Source organism: Ciconia boyciana, chromosome 1, assembly GCF_034638445.1.
Source record: "Ciconia boyciana chromosome 1, ASM3463844v1, whole genome shotgun sequence".
Taxonomy (NCBI): domain Eukaryota; kingdom Metazoa; phylum Chordata; class Aves; order Ciconiiformes; family Ciconiidae; genus Ciconia; species Ciconia boyciana.
Window position 1 is genome coordinate 131,653,907 of NC_132934.1, and position 12,891 is coordinate 131,666,797.

A 12,891-nucleotide genomic window follows, 5' to 3' on the forward strand; every position below is an offset into this window, starting at 1 on the left:
AGGAACAGCTTGTCACATAGATGCTTTTTTCAGAATCAAGAGCAGAAGAAAAGCATTTCTCAGCCTCAGATACAAGACATAGCTTGACTGATGGCAATCAACTTCTGCCATGTCACAGAAATAAGAACAGAATAACTAAGTTTCATAGAGTCATTTAAGCAAGAATTATTCATACCCAGATTGGTTTACTTCCATCTATTCAGTATACACCTACCCACTCTATTACAAATGTCTTTCCTATTCATCTTGCCATCTTTTCTGTGTTGTCTTCAGTGTTTAGTTTCTTCTTTTCTGTTGCTTCTTCTCCAACTTCTTGTGGGTCTGTACCTATATCCTGTTCATTACCTCCTGACCAGCTCATTTCTTCTCCAGCTTGTAACTACAGCGCACTCCCATCATTCACACAAAGCCATGCTACTCGTCAATTGTAGCGAAGATTGTATCAGCAATTCAGGTTTTTTTGGAGGAGTTGGGGGGGGATTAAGGGTTGGCAGAAATAAATTGCCTCTCTCCTCGGGCAACACACACCTAAGAAGCTAGCACTCGCTGTCCAGCTCTCTGGGAAAAGTCAAGACACTGTTTCTGCCTGTGCTTTTGAGGCCTGTATTATCATACATATTAGCCTCTGATCAGCTAGCACCCAACCAGCTTGAAGTGCCAGTTCACCACTAGCTACTGGAAGAACTGGCATTCGTTTTCTCCGCTTCCTGCTTTCATCACCCACCTGACCACCACTCCACCACAAATTCCTACTTCTTATGATTCATGAATGTACTTTCTCTAGCCTATTCTCTCCCCAAATTCCTGACTGTCTCTATGAGTGAGGCTCTCCTTCATCATCTTTTGTCTATCCTCTTCAACCATGAGACCCAGAGGCTGCCACCACTACTTCCCAGCTTCCAGAATGAGCCCGTTGACACCATCTCTTCACTGCTGCTCCCACTGCTGCCCAGAGTCCAGGTGACAGATGCTAAAACCAACAAGTCTCTGTGGTGTTCACAATGGTGCAGCTTCAGAAAGACACTGCCACCAGCAGTGACAGTCCAGCAGACCTTCAACTGCATACTCTGCATAACAGTGTGGCCTCTTCTGTATTGGCGAGGTCTTTTCACCTACAGGGGCATAATATGCTGCAAAACAAAGGCTCAGGTTCTACAGAAACTGAAGAAGTTTCCCAGGCACACGGGCTTTCAAGACTGAGTCTTAAAAATTTATGCTTTGGTACTTGTTCCAAAGAAGGAGGAAAAAAATCCGTACCCTTTCACTGAATGAGTTTCTTCCTAAATAAGGTTTCCCATAATGCGCTTTTGCACCCAGACCCAGCCAACAAATTCATGTACAGAAATTCTTACCCCTGTGCAGGGCCATAAAGACTTTAAAAGTGCTCCACTAGGGCACGGAACCCATCTCCACAGAAGTTTGCTGCAGAAAGAGGACCAGAAGAGGATGCAGACATTTAAGACAGGATTTAACTAAACCATCTAAAATGGTAAAGGTGCCTAAATCAAAATCTGCTGTCCAAAAAGGTGTCAAGGCATTTGTTCATGGATGGGGAAAAAAAAAAATCCCCCCAAATTTCCTGAAATCATTTCAGGCTTTCAGCATTCTATCCAGCAGATGAGAAAATATTGTGTTTCTTCCTGCTTGCTCTTACTCTGAGCAGTGGGCCAGCACAGGGGCCCAAGATTCAGCCACACAAAGGAAAGTATGCCACATGGTTCTGTACTGACCAACAGCTCTGTGATGAAGGCACTGTTCTGCGACACGAGAAATACCAGAGCTTCTTGCTGTGAGCACCACACCGAATACCTTCAAATTCCTTGGCAAGCACCCTAAGCTCTGTGGTACCATAAGGCTAAGAACCAATTCCAGCAGTTCATTTTTCTGCAAGATTTCAAGAAGGGCAGAAAGTCCCCCCAGTTCTTTCAAAATACTCCAGCTGATGCTTACCTCAGGAGCAGGTTCTGGCACCGAAGCAGACAGAATCACTTTTCAGTTCTGGTTTGGGAACCTAAACTCTCAAAGAGAAGCAGATGCCCAGCCATTTCCCTACACTTACTCCTTCTCAAAACCCAAATCTACATGGTTCTTTTTTCAAATCTCAGTAATTTGGGAACTGCTCTTCTACCACTACAACAGAAAAAGCCTAGGCATTTAAAAACAGGGTTTATACCTATGAAAAGAGCTAAACATCTACATCTTTTACTTGGCTTGGGTATACATCAGCTTCACACGGATCAAGAATTAATACAACTCTGAAATACACCTAATTCCGTTTGTAAAGTTAGTTCTTACAAATTGATTTTTACCTATTTAGTCAGAGACTTGGCTGGTTTTAGTTTCATGAAAGTCAAGGCAGTATTTTCAAGTGGAAGGACAGATAGAAAATTATATATTAGTGGAAGAAATAGTATTAAGCTATTAGCAATAAATTAACCTCCCAAAATAAAAATGGCTATTTTCCATAAATCTGATCTTGAGTACAATCAGTCAAGAGAAGCAACGCAGACAGTGCACTAGTCTTGCCACATTACAAATCCTTGACTCAATAGGCCTAGCAAGGTAATCAAGATGAAATAAAAAGAAATAGACGAGCTGTCACGTTTTAAAGAGAGAGCAACTTTAAAAATAGTTCCTTAGAAGAAAGAGCTTTAATATGTCACAGAAACTGTCAGTTTCTCTGCTCTCATAAAAAAAAAAGGAAAATGGGAAAAAAGGAAAAAGAGAACAAGGGGAAACTTCAGAAAAGCCATCCTTATGAAAAAGAAATACATAAGATAGTCCTTTGCCTCTTTCTAATGAAAGAACAGTACATCTGCTTATTTGGGGTCAGGGGCATACACCAAATACCTGCGCAGCAAAACTCTGACCCTTCCCAGAAAAATCAAGGCATAAACAGCAGAATTCCCCATGTCCAAGCCCCGGCCCCCACCTACGCTGAGATGACTTAATGTACAACCATAACCAAGTTCCCATCGTGCCTTGCTACATCACATTAAAAATTGCAGCACGCCTTGCATGTCCCAATTGGGTTAGAGCCCCAAGCTACCCGAAGCTTCGCGGTGGTTATGAGACGACTGTGGGTTCAGTCTACACTATTGCTGCAGCGTCACAACTCTCCCTACGTGACCCACTTATGGAGAATGCGATGTACACACAAGCTCTCAATCACACACACATGAAAGGTAAAAAAATTATACTCCTACAGCATCTAATTCTTATCTTGGAAATAAGCCCCACGATAAGTGAATAAATGGAAGAATAAAAACGATGTTACAAATGTGACAGTGTAATCATTTAGCTGTTTATTTCTTGATGCATCTCCCTCAGTTTTGGCAGGAGAATCAGTACTACTGTTTTCATTGCGATTTCATAAAAAATCTCAAGTCTTTTCCTCTTTGTTGTAGTTCAGTGGTATGAGTATTTGCAGACACGGGTTAAAGAAATGGGTTTTCTCCAGATTCCATAGGGATGTTGTGCATTAGACGACACCTAAGCTAATTCTTAACGAAACCTAAATTAGGGAAACAACCAGTGCCGGACGCCCCTTTGAAACTACTTTCCACTCAACTGGGGACCTCTGCAAGAGAGGGGATAGCCAGAGGAGAGGAGAAGCAGCCAGCACCAAAGGGGGGCCCCAAGGGGGTTGAGGGGCCCCGCGCCTCCGCACCCGGCTCCTCGTGGGGCGGCTGGGCGAAGGAGACTGAGGGCGAACCTCCCACCGCTGCCCAGCCAGCGCTGCCTAAATTCCCGGCCGGCCGGCCGGGAGGAAAGGAGATCGCGGGGCTGGTGTGCCGGGCGCCGCGGCAGGAGGGGGCACGGCTGGCAGCCCTGGCGCGGCCGCACAGGAAGCCGCCACGGGCCGGAAAGCGCCGAGCTCCCCTGCGACTCGCTGGCTGGCAGGCGCCGAGGCGGGGAGAAGGGAAAGGCGGGGGAGAGGGGGGAGAAGCGGGGGTGGGGAGGCTACAGGCTCGCCCTCCCCGGAGCCTGCGGCCCGGCGCTGCGATGAGCGGGGCCAGGGGCTCCCCCCTCCGGCCCGGCCCGGCCTGCGCGGAGGCACAGGCTATGGCGAGCGATTAATTCAAGATGGCGCCCGGCGCCCTCCGCCTCCACCCCCCCGCGCGCCGCCATTTTGTCTCCTCCTCCAGACACTCTCCGAACCCCCCTCGGCCGGGCCCGGGGCCTGGCACCGACCTCGCCCGCCTCCCGCCGGGCCCGCAACCACCCCCCTCCGCTTCCGCTCCCCTCACGCCGCCGCCCCCGCTGCCCAGGGCCGCGCGGGCGTGCGGAACCCGCCGGCCCGGGCCCTGCGGCCCGCTCTTTTGCCGGAGCCCTGGCGCGGCCTAGCTGCGGCCTCCTCGGGGCCTGCGCTGCGGCCTGGTGGGGGCGGGGGAGGGCCCGGGCCGGGCCGGGCGGCGGGGCCCAGCCCCGGGGCTGCTTACCGTGCGGGTGGCGGGCGGCGGCGCTCGCCTCGGCGCGGCCTCTCTCAGCGCGACTGGGCCGAGCGCGGCGGCGGCGGCGGCTGCGGCGGGGCGGGCGGGCGGGAGGGGAGGGAGGGGCCGAGCTCGGAGCTGAGTGGAAGCGGCCAAGCTCCCCGGGCCGGGCCCGCCGTCAGCACGTCACGTCACTGCCCGAGAGAGACCCAGGAAAAGGCGGAAGGGAGCGCGCCGCCGCCGCTGCCCGCCGCCTCGGGCCAGCCGCCCGCCGGGGCCGGGGCCGCCGGGCGGGCCGGGGGCCGCTGGCGGGCGAGGCGAGCCGGCGCGGGTAGGGGGGGTGGTGGCGGCGGCGTGGGGGGGGGGAAGGCGCGGCGGCGCTCGGCTCCCTGCGGCTCCTCCTGCAGCCGCCTCCGCCGCAGATCGGCCGCGAAGCGCCGCTCGGGGCTCGGCGTGCGCCCCCGAAGCGGAGCGGCTGCCCCGGGGACCCCCCTCCCCTCCCGGCCCATCCATGCTGGCGCCGCCCGGGCGAGCCTCCCCCGCCCTCCGCCTCCCGCGGCCGCCATCCTGCGGCCCGGCTCGGCCCCGGTGCGGGCTGGCGGGCTCCGCGCTCCCGCCGGCGTGTTTAACTCGCGTCTGCGCGCCGGGGGCCGGGGAGGGTGGATTTTTGGGGCGCGGAAAGTCCGCGCCGGGGCGGACGCGGGCCTTGGGCCGGGGCTTGCGTGGCCTCGAGTCACCCCGGCGCGGGGCGCGGCCACCAGTGGGAATTATTGTGAATAACAACAACAAACAGCGGCGACGAGGCGGCGGGGCTCGGTGCCGGGGGGCTGCGGCGGGCGCAGCCGGAGCCCTGGGTTTCCACGCGGAAGGCGGCCCCTCCACGCGTGACGGGACGGCGCTCCCCGCGGCCGCTGGCACTTATGTAAGGGGATGCCGCCGCGCCCGGCCCGTGCTGCTCCCCCCCGGGAACAGCAGTACGGGGCGGGGGGATCACCCTTTGAGGACGGTAGAAAATTTGAAATTATGTGCTGTCGCAACCAAAGTCTTGGCTAGCAGTGTTTTCTCATCCTTGTCCTGAAAGTTGAAAAAATAATTATTTTTAAAAAATTAATTCTGATTTATTTTTTTTTTTTTAAGAAAATAATTGCTGTTGGGCCATGAAAGATGCATTCTAAAGTTTTTGAGGCATCGGAAATTACATGCCATGAGTAACCTCATGGAGATGAGGAGGTACATCCAATTTGGTTGGAGTTCTTGCGGGGTCAGGGCTTGAGGAGGCTACTCCGTGTGCTGTTCTTACCATTTAAGTAAACTGAAAGGAAATTGGCTGTTGCACTTATCAAATGATGCAAGTGTGACTTATCTGGCCATGAACACTGTTTATGTTGCGAATGAGACTTTGGGTTCAGCTTTGACTCAGCTTTAATTTTATGCACTAGTATTTTCTATCTTAACGCACAGGCTTAAAAAGTAATTTGGGCAATGCTTGTAGTTTATTTCAGTATAGCATATGGTAAACATGTACCCTGCACTGTGCAAATTTTAACCATGATACTGGGAACAGAAGAGGAACCATAATACTCCAAAACTTAATTCCTTTTATTTAATTCCATGAAGGTTGTAGTTAAACTTCCGTAGAATCAGCCCGGGCCTGTATTGCCGAAGAAGGTCCTAAAATATTTACCTTAAAAAGAATTGCTGAGCTTGACCATACATGTGATAGAAACGTAAAATAGTCTTAAGTAAATATTCTTGTCAGGACGGAAGAGGCCAAAGGAACAAGAGCAGAGAAAGAGGATGGTTGGTTCATAATGATCAGCAAAGTAGATCTAATATAGAAAAGTAAAAAATGGTCAAACTCTTTGTTGGTTTTATTTATGCGTTGGTAAGATCCTTGGTTGGAACATGTCTCTAATAGCTTGTATTATACAATGTTTTCATAGGAGCTAGGCCATTAAAATGGTTAAGGGACTGGAGCACCTGACATAGAGGAGAGGCTGAGAGAGCTGGGACTGCGCAGCCTGGAGAAGAGGAGGCGCAGGGGGGATGTTATCCATGTGTATAAATACCTGATGGGGGGACTAAAGATGGCAGAGCCCGATTCTTCTTAGTGGTGTTGAGAGAAAGGACGAGAGGTGATGGCACAAACACGGGCAATTCAATTTAAACATAAGAAGAAAAAAAATTACTGTGAATTTGTTCAACCAGTGGAACAGGTTTCCCAGAGAGATTGTGAAGTCTCTGTCTTTGGAGATCTCACAACCCAACTGGACACAGCCTTGAGCAACCTGCAGTAGCTGACCCTGCTCTGAGCAGGAGGGTTGGACTAGACAATCTGCAGAGGTGCCTTCCAACTTGAATGATTCTACAATTTTTAAGCCAGTTTTCCCAACAAAGGTAAAATGCATAGAAAATTATAATGAACAGCAGGATATCCTATAAGGTCTTTGGTTCCAAGGACATTTTAATCAATCTGCCATTCACATAGGGAATGGAACCCCAGAATACAGGGCACGTTACCCTCAAAGATTCAGCATATCCAAATGTTAAGTCATTGCAGGGGAAGACCTCAGAAAAGCTGTGATGCCATTGAAAGGCAAATGGCTAGATGTTTTGTGAAGACCTGAATCTTAACTTCTTGACTGGCTGGCCATTCACCCTGTCTGCCTATAACCGTTTCACCTTCATCCTCTTGTTCTTTACTACTCAGGAGCTAGATACCAGCAGCTTTTGAGTCATTAAGAGAGACTTTTTGTCCTGATACAGCCATCACCTAAATATTGTCCCCAGCCACTATGGTTTCTCGTAAGCCAGAAACACCCTGGTATGATCAGGAACAGGGTAACTCCCATCGGTGGAGCTGCCAGAAAGGAAGCCATGTTTACAACTGATATTCACAGCCCTTTCTGTTCTTATAGCTAACGGAGGAGTCCAAGGGCAGAATGTGCTTAAAAACTGCACATACCATAGGTATGCTTGCACCACTTTGTAACAACATAGGTTAACTTATTTGCAAAAATGTTTTTGTAACTTGCACTTTTTGGAGTGGTATAGGCAAATGGTAAAAATACATTGTAAGCAATAGGATTTCTGACCTTAATTAGTGATTAGGTTGGGTCAGGTTTGATACACCAGAGACAGAATATAGCTTGTATATAAAAGTTTATAGCTCAGTTATTCACAGTCCTGTGAACAGAGCCCTTACCTTCCAACTCTAATTTTACCTGTGATCCAGTGTTTCTTTATATTTTAAACTAGAGCTTGTTTTAGTGTAACTCAGCAGTAGGTACCATGCTATATCTGATTTTGCCCTCACAAAAGTAAATGAAGCTGGTGGCTTTTGCTGAATGTTCTCTTAAAATTATACTTGTACTTAGCAGTCATGGAGGTAGTTCTGAAGATACATGCTGGTAATTTCTTACTTGGACACTTAATTATCCCATTGCTATTACGATAATTACGATCAGGTTCCATCTAGGTAATCTTAAAAAGAGTTAGTGTGTCCTTCAAGTCATGAAAAATTGGTACGGCTGTAAGTCAGTATGGCTGATAATGTTTGCATCCATTCACATGTAAATTATCATTCATGATAATTCACAGGTGAATAAATTGTAAAAATTAGTAAAGAGCCATTTTCAGTCACAGTTCCTTCCTATTTATCTTGTGTCTTATTTAGATCCCTTCCCAGGTATCAGCAACATGCTTAGCAAACGGCAGTGTGCCGAGTAATGCTGCCAGATTTCTCAAGCTCTCGCTCCTCCATTGCTAACAGCCCTAGGTTACAAGATGCTAAGTTGAGGGTTGTCAGCTTTGTGTTGACTGGTTTGAAGGCCTTTAGGTAAAGATGTGTTTGCTTCTTGATCTACAGTGAAATTGAGTTATTTTATCATCCAGTTACATTATCATGTTTCCTTTAACAGTAGCAACTTTTCAACCTTGACGAACCCATCAGCTGGTGATGAGTGGTCATTTTGAGTTGAATCAAGGTTACTTCACTGTACAGTAAACATACTGAGCCTGCTGAAGTGATCTGTTTGTGTTTTTTCTATGCAGCCACAGTGAGGGAGGGAAATTAGAGGCTGGGGAGGAAAGAAAAGGGGGGGGCGGGTCTAATTTGTCCCAGAATAGTCTTCTGCTAATATATTTTCATGGAAATTCTACAAATAATTTTTCTGTCTTCCAGCTTCTATTTGAAACGTCTATAAAAAGGAAATACTGTCATCTTATCCAAGGACCTCAAGTCTTCCATAACTTTCTCTATTTTAGTTGTTAATAATATTGCGCACGCACCAATATTTGCCTGCAATCATTTGATTAAAAAAGAATGACTAAGGAGGATTAACAAGATTGCTCGTAACAGTAGTAAAAAGGTTTACTTTGTAACTGTAGTAGCTGCTGACTTACTGTAAGGAAGAGTTGGAAAAAACATCTTTTCATTTGAGCTGGCCGTGGTCCACCTTTGAAACTAACTACACAAGAAACAGGAGTTTGGTGTAGTTAAATACAAAAACTTGCACCTGTGATTCTGAGGCAGTGCTTATAATACTACTATCCACTAAACCATTTGTGACATCCAGGAAAAATGCATTACCTTTATTAATAACAGCTCAGCTATTCATCCAAGCAACCCATGATATGTATCAAAGACTACATGCATTTAAAAAAAATGTGGATTTCAAAAGAGCCCAAACACCCAAGTATTTAGTATTCTTGTTTTCATACTGCTTGTATCACCACTAAAACTGGCCCTGACAAGGACTGTAGAGGACAAAGAGCTTTGTAGTATGTTAGCAACAACAGGTGTTAGCAAATGTACGTTTCCATCAGTAGATTAAAAAGGGGTGGTGGAAAAAGTGTTTCTGTTTTCCATGTGACAAAACCAGCAAAATGTGGTTGTAGTTCATGAAGATTAAATAAAGCGGTTTTCAGTCTACAAGCAACTCTGCAAGGTTTAAATTGTGAACTTTTGCTGGGATAGGTTTGCCAGCAAGGCCAGTTCCTTTATTAGAATTAATTTACTCAGGAAGAACGGAGTGTGACATAAAGCATGTCAACCAAAGTGGTGGTTTTGCAGTGTAAGCTACAGCTGTGCTAGGAGCGTTTTTCATGCATAGGGTATTTGGGACAGTTACACTGAAAAGGAATCCTTGTAAAAATATGTCCCAAAGTGAAGGAAGTATGATGGATAAGCAATCATTCTATTGATACTATTTAATCTGCAGGTCCAGATAACCCTGAAGTCTTAAAAGTGAACATAACAAAGGAAAGGCTGTCAGACCAAAAGTCTGTTAGACCTCATAAGCTGTTTCTGGACAGTAATCAGTAGAAAATGCCTAGTGAGATGTACAAGTACAGGGAAAATGTAGGGTGGTGCATGCCTCAAAATACACTCCTGCCTGCCTTTGTCAGCAGAGGAGGTGGCTGGTCCATTTACAATAATAAATGTAAATCTCAAAAGGCTTGAGCCATTTCAGAAAGAGTGATATTAGGGCCAGTTCCCATTTGTCTGAGCAGGATGAGTCAGGTACTAATAAGGCAGCCCATCATGTTAAAGTCAGTCCTCAGCAAAATAATGGAAAACACAGGATTTCTTTAAGGGGCAGGAATATAACTAATACCAGTAAATGTGGCTTAAGGAAAGAAGATCTTGGCAAACACACTAAGCTTCATTACTTGAGTAGGTGAGAAGCTTCAGCACAAAATTAATTGTGTAGATGGCGTAGACTTTGGTAATGTGCTTCATGCTACACACCAGTAAGTCTCCGTTTCAGTATAATATGTTAAATGGCGTAAAAGCTGATGGGCTGACAGATCCAAAGAAATAAGTAACGTTACAACAATAACCAAATAGCTGGATTGTTCATGGAAGTGGAGCCTTAGTTACGGTATCTGGCCCAACACTTCCATCCGTGGTCTAGAAATCATCAGAGTATTGCCACTGATATTATTTGTGGCTGTGACAGGGATGCTGGAGTGGATAAGTATGGATGATGAGGGAAAGACAGTAATACAAAACAATCACACAGACTGGATTACTTTGTAAATGGAACCACTTAAATAAGTTATGTCTTAATGTGCCCAAATGCAAAATTATGTATCTAGGTTTAATGAATGCATATCATGTTGAATACCTAGAAGATATTACTGAATCCTGGAAAGCAGAGACTTCAGAAAAGATTAAAATCACAAGACACCTTGAAAAGAGTCTGGCATGTGGGACAAAGAGGGTTAGTGCTGTTTGGGGATGATAACAGTGGAGTAGATAGTAGAAATAAGGTGAGTTTATATCTGCTGGGTCCCCTTTTTTAAATAGACTGAAAACTGGAGAGGCCACAAAGAATCATAAAAGAATTCGGAGGCTTGAAAAATCTCTAGCTGTTTAATAACAATAGGAACAAAAAAAATAGAGATACATGAATTACATAGTGCTTTCCTGGTAATGGGAAGTCACTTTAGTCTAGAGAAAGACATAACTGAAATTGATAGCCAAAGTTTAAACAAGATGGATTCAATTTTAAAACTTAGACTTGACTTTCTAAATGGTAAAAGGTGATCAACCACGAGTAAAACGCAAGAGACAGGATGGGTTCTCCTCCCCTTGATGCATTCAGCTCAAGATTGGATGGCTTTCTGGCACTTTTGCCTGAGTCAATCTCCTTTGGTTCACAAAGGAGTGAAATTTAATGGCTTACACCATAGAGAGATTCATATTAGGCCATCTGTGACAGTTCTCCCCTGCCCTTTCAGAAGTGGAAGGAAGTACAGGTATCTAGAAGAATATAATTTCTTGAGGTCATATTTTTTAGTATTCTGATGTTTTCTATTTAAGAATAGTTTCAAATCATTCCTTTTGCTTTGTAAAGACATGCCCAGGTCTAGTTGCTCTGTAGTAGGCAGTAAAATCTTCTTGTCCCTTTCTGTAGGCTCCATAGGGCTGTTCAAATTTTCTAAAGAATTGTCCAGCCATCAATTTGCATGTGTAAGTTAAACTAATGTAATTATCTAATACAAGCCTGTAGAGACACTTAATTCTGTAGAGTCCTCTAGTGACTGTGCTCTGGTGCTTGCACCCAGCCAGCAGTGCCTGTTTCTCCCGTCTCTTCAGTCTCAGGTATTACAGGATTGACATTTGTAAATATTGCCAAGCCTTTTACTGGCAGACTGAGACCCTATTCCTGTTCTTCTTTGCTGACTGCTTTAGGAAAGGGTCTCTCTGTGGCCACTACAAGATAATGTTGCCACCAGGTTGCCATCACCAGCCCTTCATTATCTCCTGGCAATCACTTGGTCCTTCACCAAAAATGTCCTGGGCTAGATGGTCTCAAGAGTTTCCCTGCAGGACCTGGAAACATCTAGTGAAGAATGGGCTGCGACCCACAGAAGAAGATGCGCCGGAGATTATTTGATCCTAGCCACTGTGCCCAAAATGGGTCTGAAGAGGAGGTTCTTTAACTCCTCTCACTTGGGGCAAAAATCCTGGCAAGAAAACAATTGCTGGAACCTCCCAAAGCAGCACTGGTTATTGCCGTCTGCTGTGACAGAGGCATATGGCTGTGCACAAAATCTCAATGGATGAAGCAAAGTCCCTTGAAACTGCCTACAGAAAAGTGAAGACAGCTCAAGTCATCTGGAATCCGCAGGATGTTTTATCCACAGTATGAAGTGTTGAATCATATTCTGGCCAAGGAACCAACATCATGAAATTCAGAGAAATCACAGCATAGGACAGATGCAGTCAGACAAAAAGGACGCAAGATGCTCCAAGGTATGAAGTGATGCTATGAGGAGTCAGGGCTTAGCATTCCTGCTGGACAGGGGAATTAGAGGTGTATATGATTAATCTTTCTTGCGGGTAGGGGATCACAAGCCTATAAAACTGTCCAGATCTCACTATGCGGATGTGATCCATAGGCAGCAAAGGGCAAGTGCTTTATAACCTTGCATTCCTCTCCCAAGGCGTGGTTCAAATGGTTTGACTGTTTGGCACTAAATTGGTCACAGGCTGCTCAGAAGTAGAGGCTTCTGTGGTGGTACTGTTGGTTATCTATCTGCCTCATTAAAGACAGGATAAAATCAGCACAGAACTCCAGGACAGTCACCTGCCATATCCTCTAGCTTCAGCAACTAGCAGTCCTGAGTCTGCTGCATGACCTGCTCCCACCAGGCAGTATCCTCACCATGGAGCTGGAGCACCAGCTGAATGCTGCGGCTTGGTGTGCTGCACATCACCCTCCCCTGGGAGGTTGTGAAAGGGCTTTGACCCATCCGTCCACAGTTTTGCAATCACCTCTGGTCTTCAGGGTGCTCTCTGGAGAGACCTGAAGAGAGAACTGGCTTGGTGTTGGTGGGAAGCTTCACATAGCTTCTGGGAAACAAGGCTTGGAAGGTGCAACCTGGGCTGGAAAGGTGCCCAGGCTGTCACAGTGCCTGGGTTTCAGGTAGTGTCTGGCCTGATGTT

At 46.5% G+C, this 12,891-nt stretch overlaps 2 protein-coding genes across 2 annotated transcripts in view; one reads left to right on the forward strand and one right to left on the reverse strand.

The window, feature by feature from the left end:
- The window catches only part of ZFX (zinc finger protein X-linked), a 25,637-nt gene extending 20,367 nt beyond the window's left edge, over nt 1-5,270 (reverse strand). Inside the window, exons 1-2 of the mRNA XM_072848656.1 lie at nt 5,259-5,270; nt 4,443-4,523 (exon numbers count right to left, since the gene is read on the reverse strand). The gene's annotated coding sequence lies outside the window, so the exon portion shown is untranslated. The remainder of the gene's footprint in view (nt 1-4,442; nt 4,524-5,258) is intronic.
- LOC140648345 (uncharacterized) lies at nt 2,951-10,747 on the forward strand. The gene is made up of 3 exons (XM_072854237.1): nt 2,951-3,185; nt 3,775-7,403; nt 8,617-10,747. The coding sequence occupies exons 1-2, from the start codon at nt 2,951-2,953 to the stop codon at nt 5,211-5,213; spliced, it is 1,674 nt and encodes a 557-aa protein (XP_072710338.1). The 3' UTR covers nt 5,214-7,403; nt 8,617-10,747.
- Nucleotides 10,748-12,891: the final 2,144 nt, after the last annotated feature.

Coding starts and splice junctions, on each gene's coding strand:
- LOC140648345 (XM_072854237.1), top strand. CDS start 2,951: ATGTACAACCATAACCAAGTTCCCATCGTGCCTTGCTACATCACATTA. Junction 3,186..3,774: donor CAATCACACACACATGAAAG/GTAAAAAAATTA, acceptor CCGGGAGGAAAG/GAGATCGCGGGGCTGGTGTG.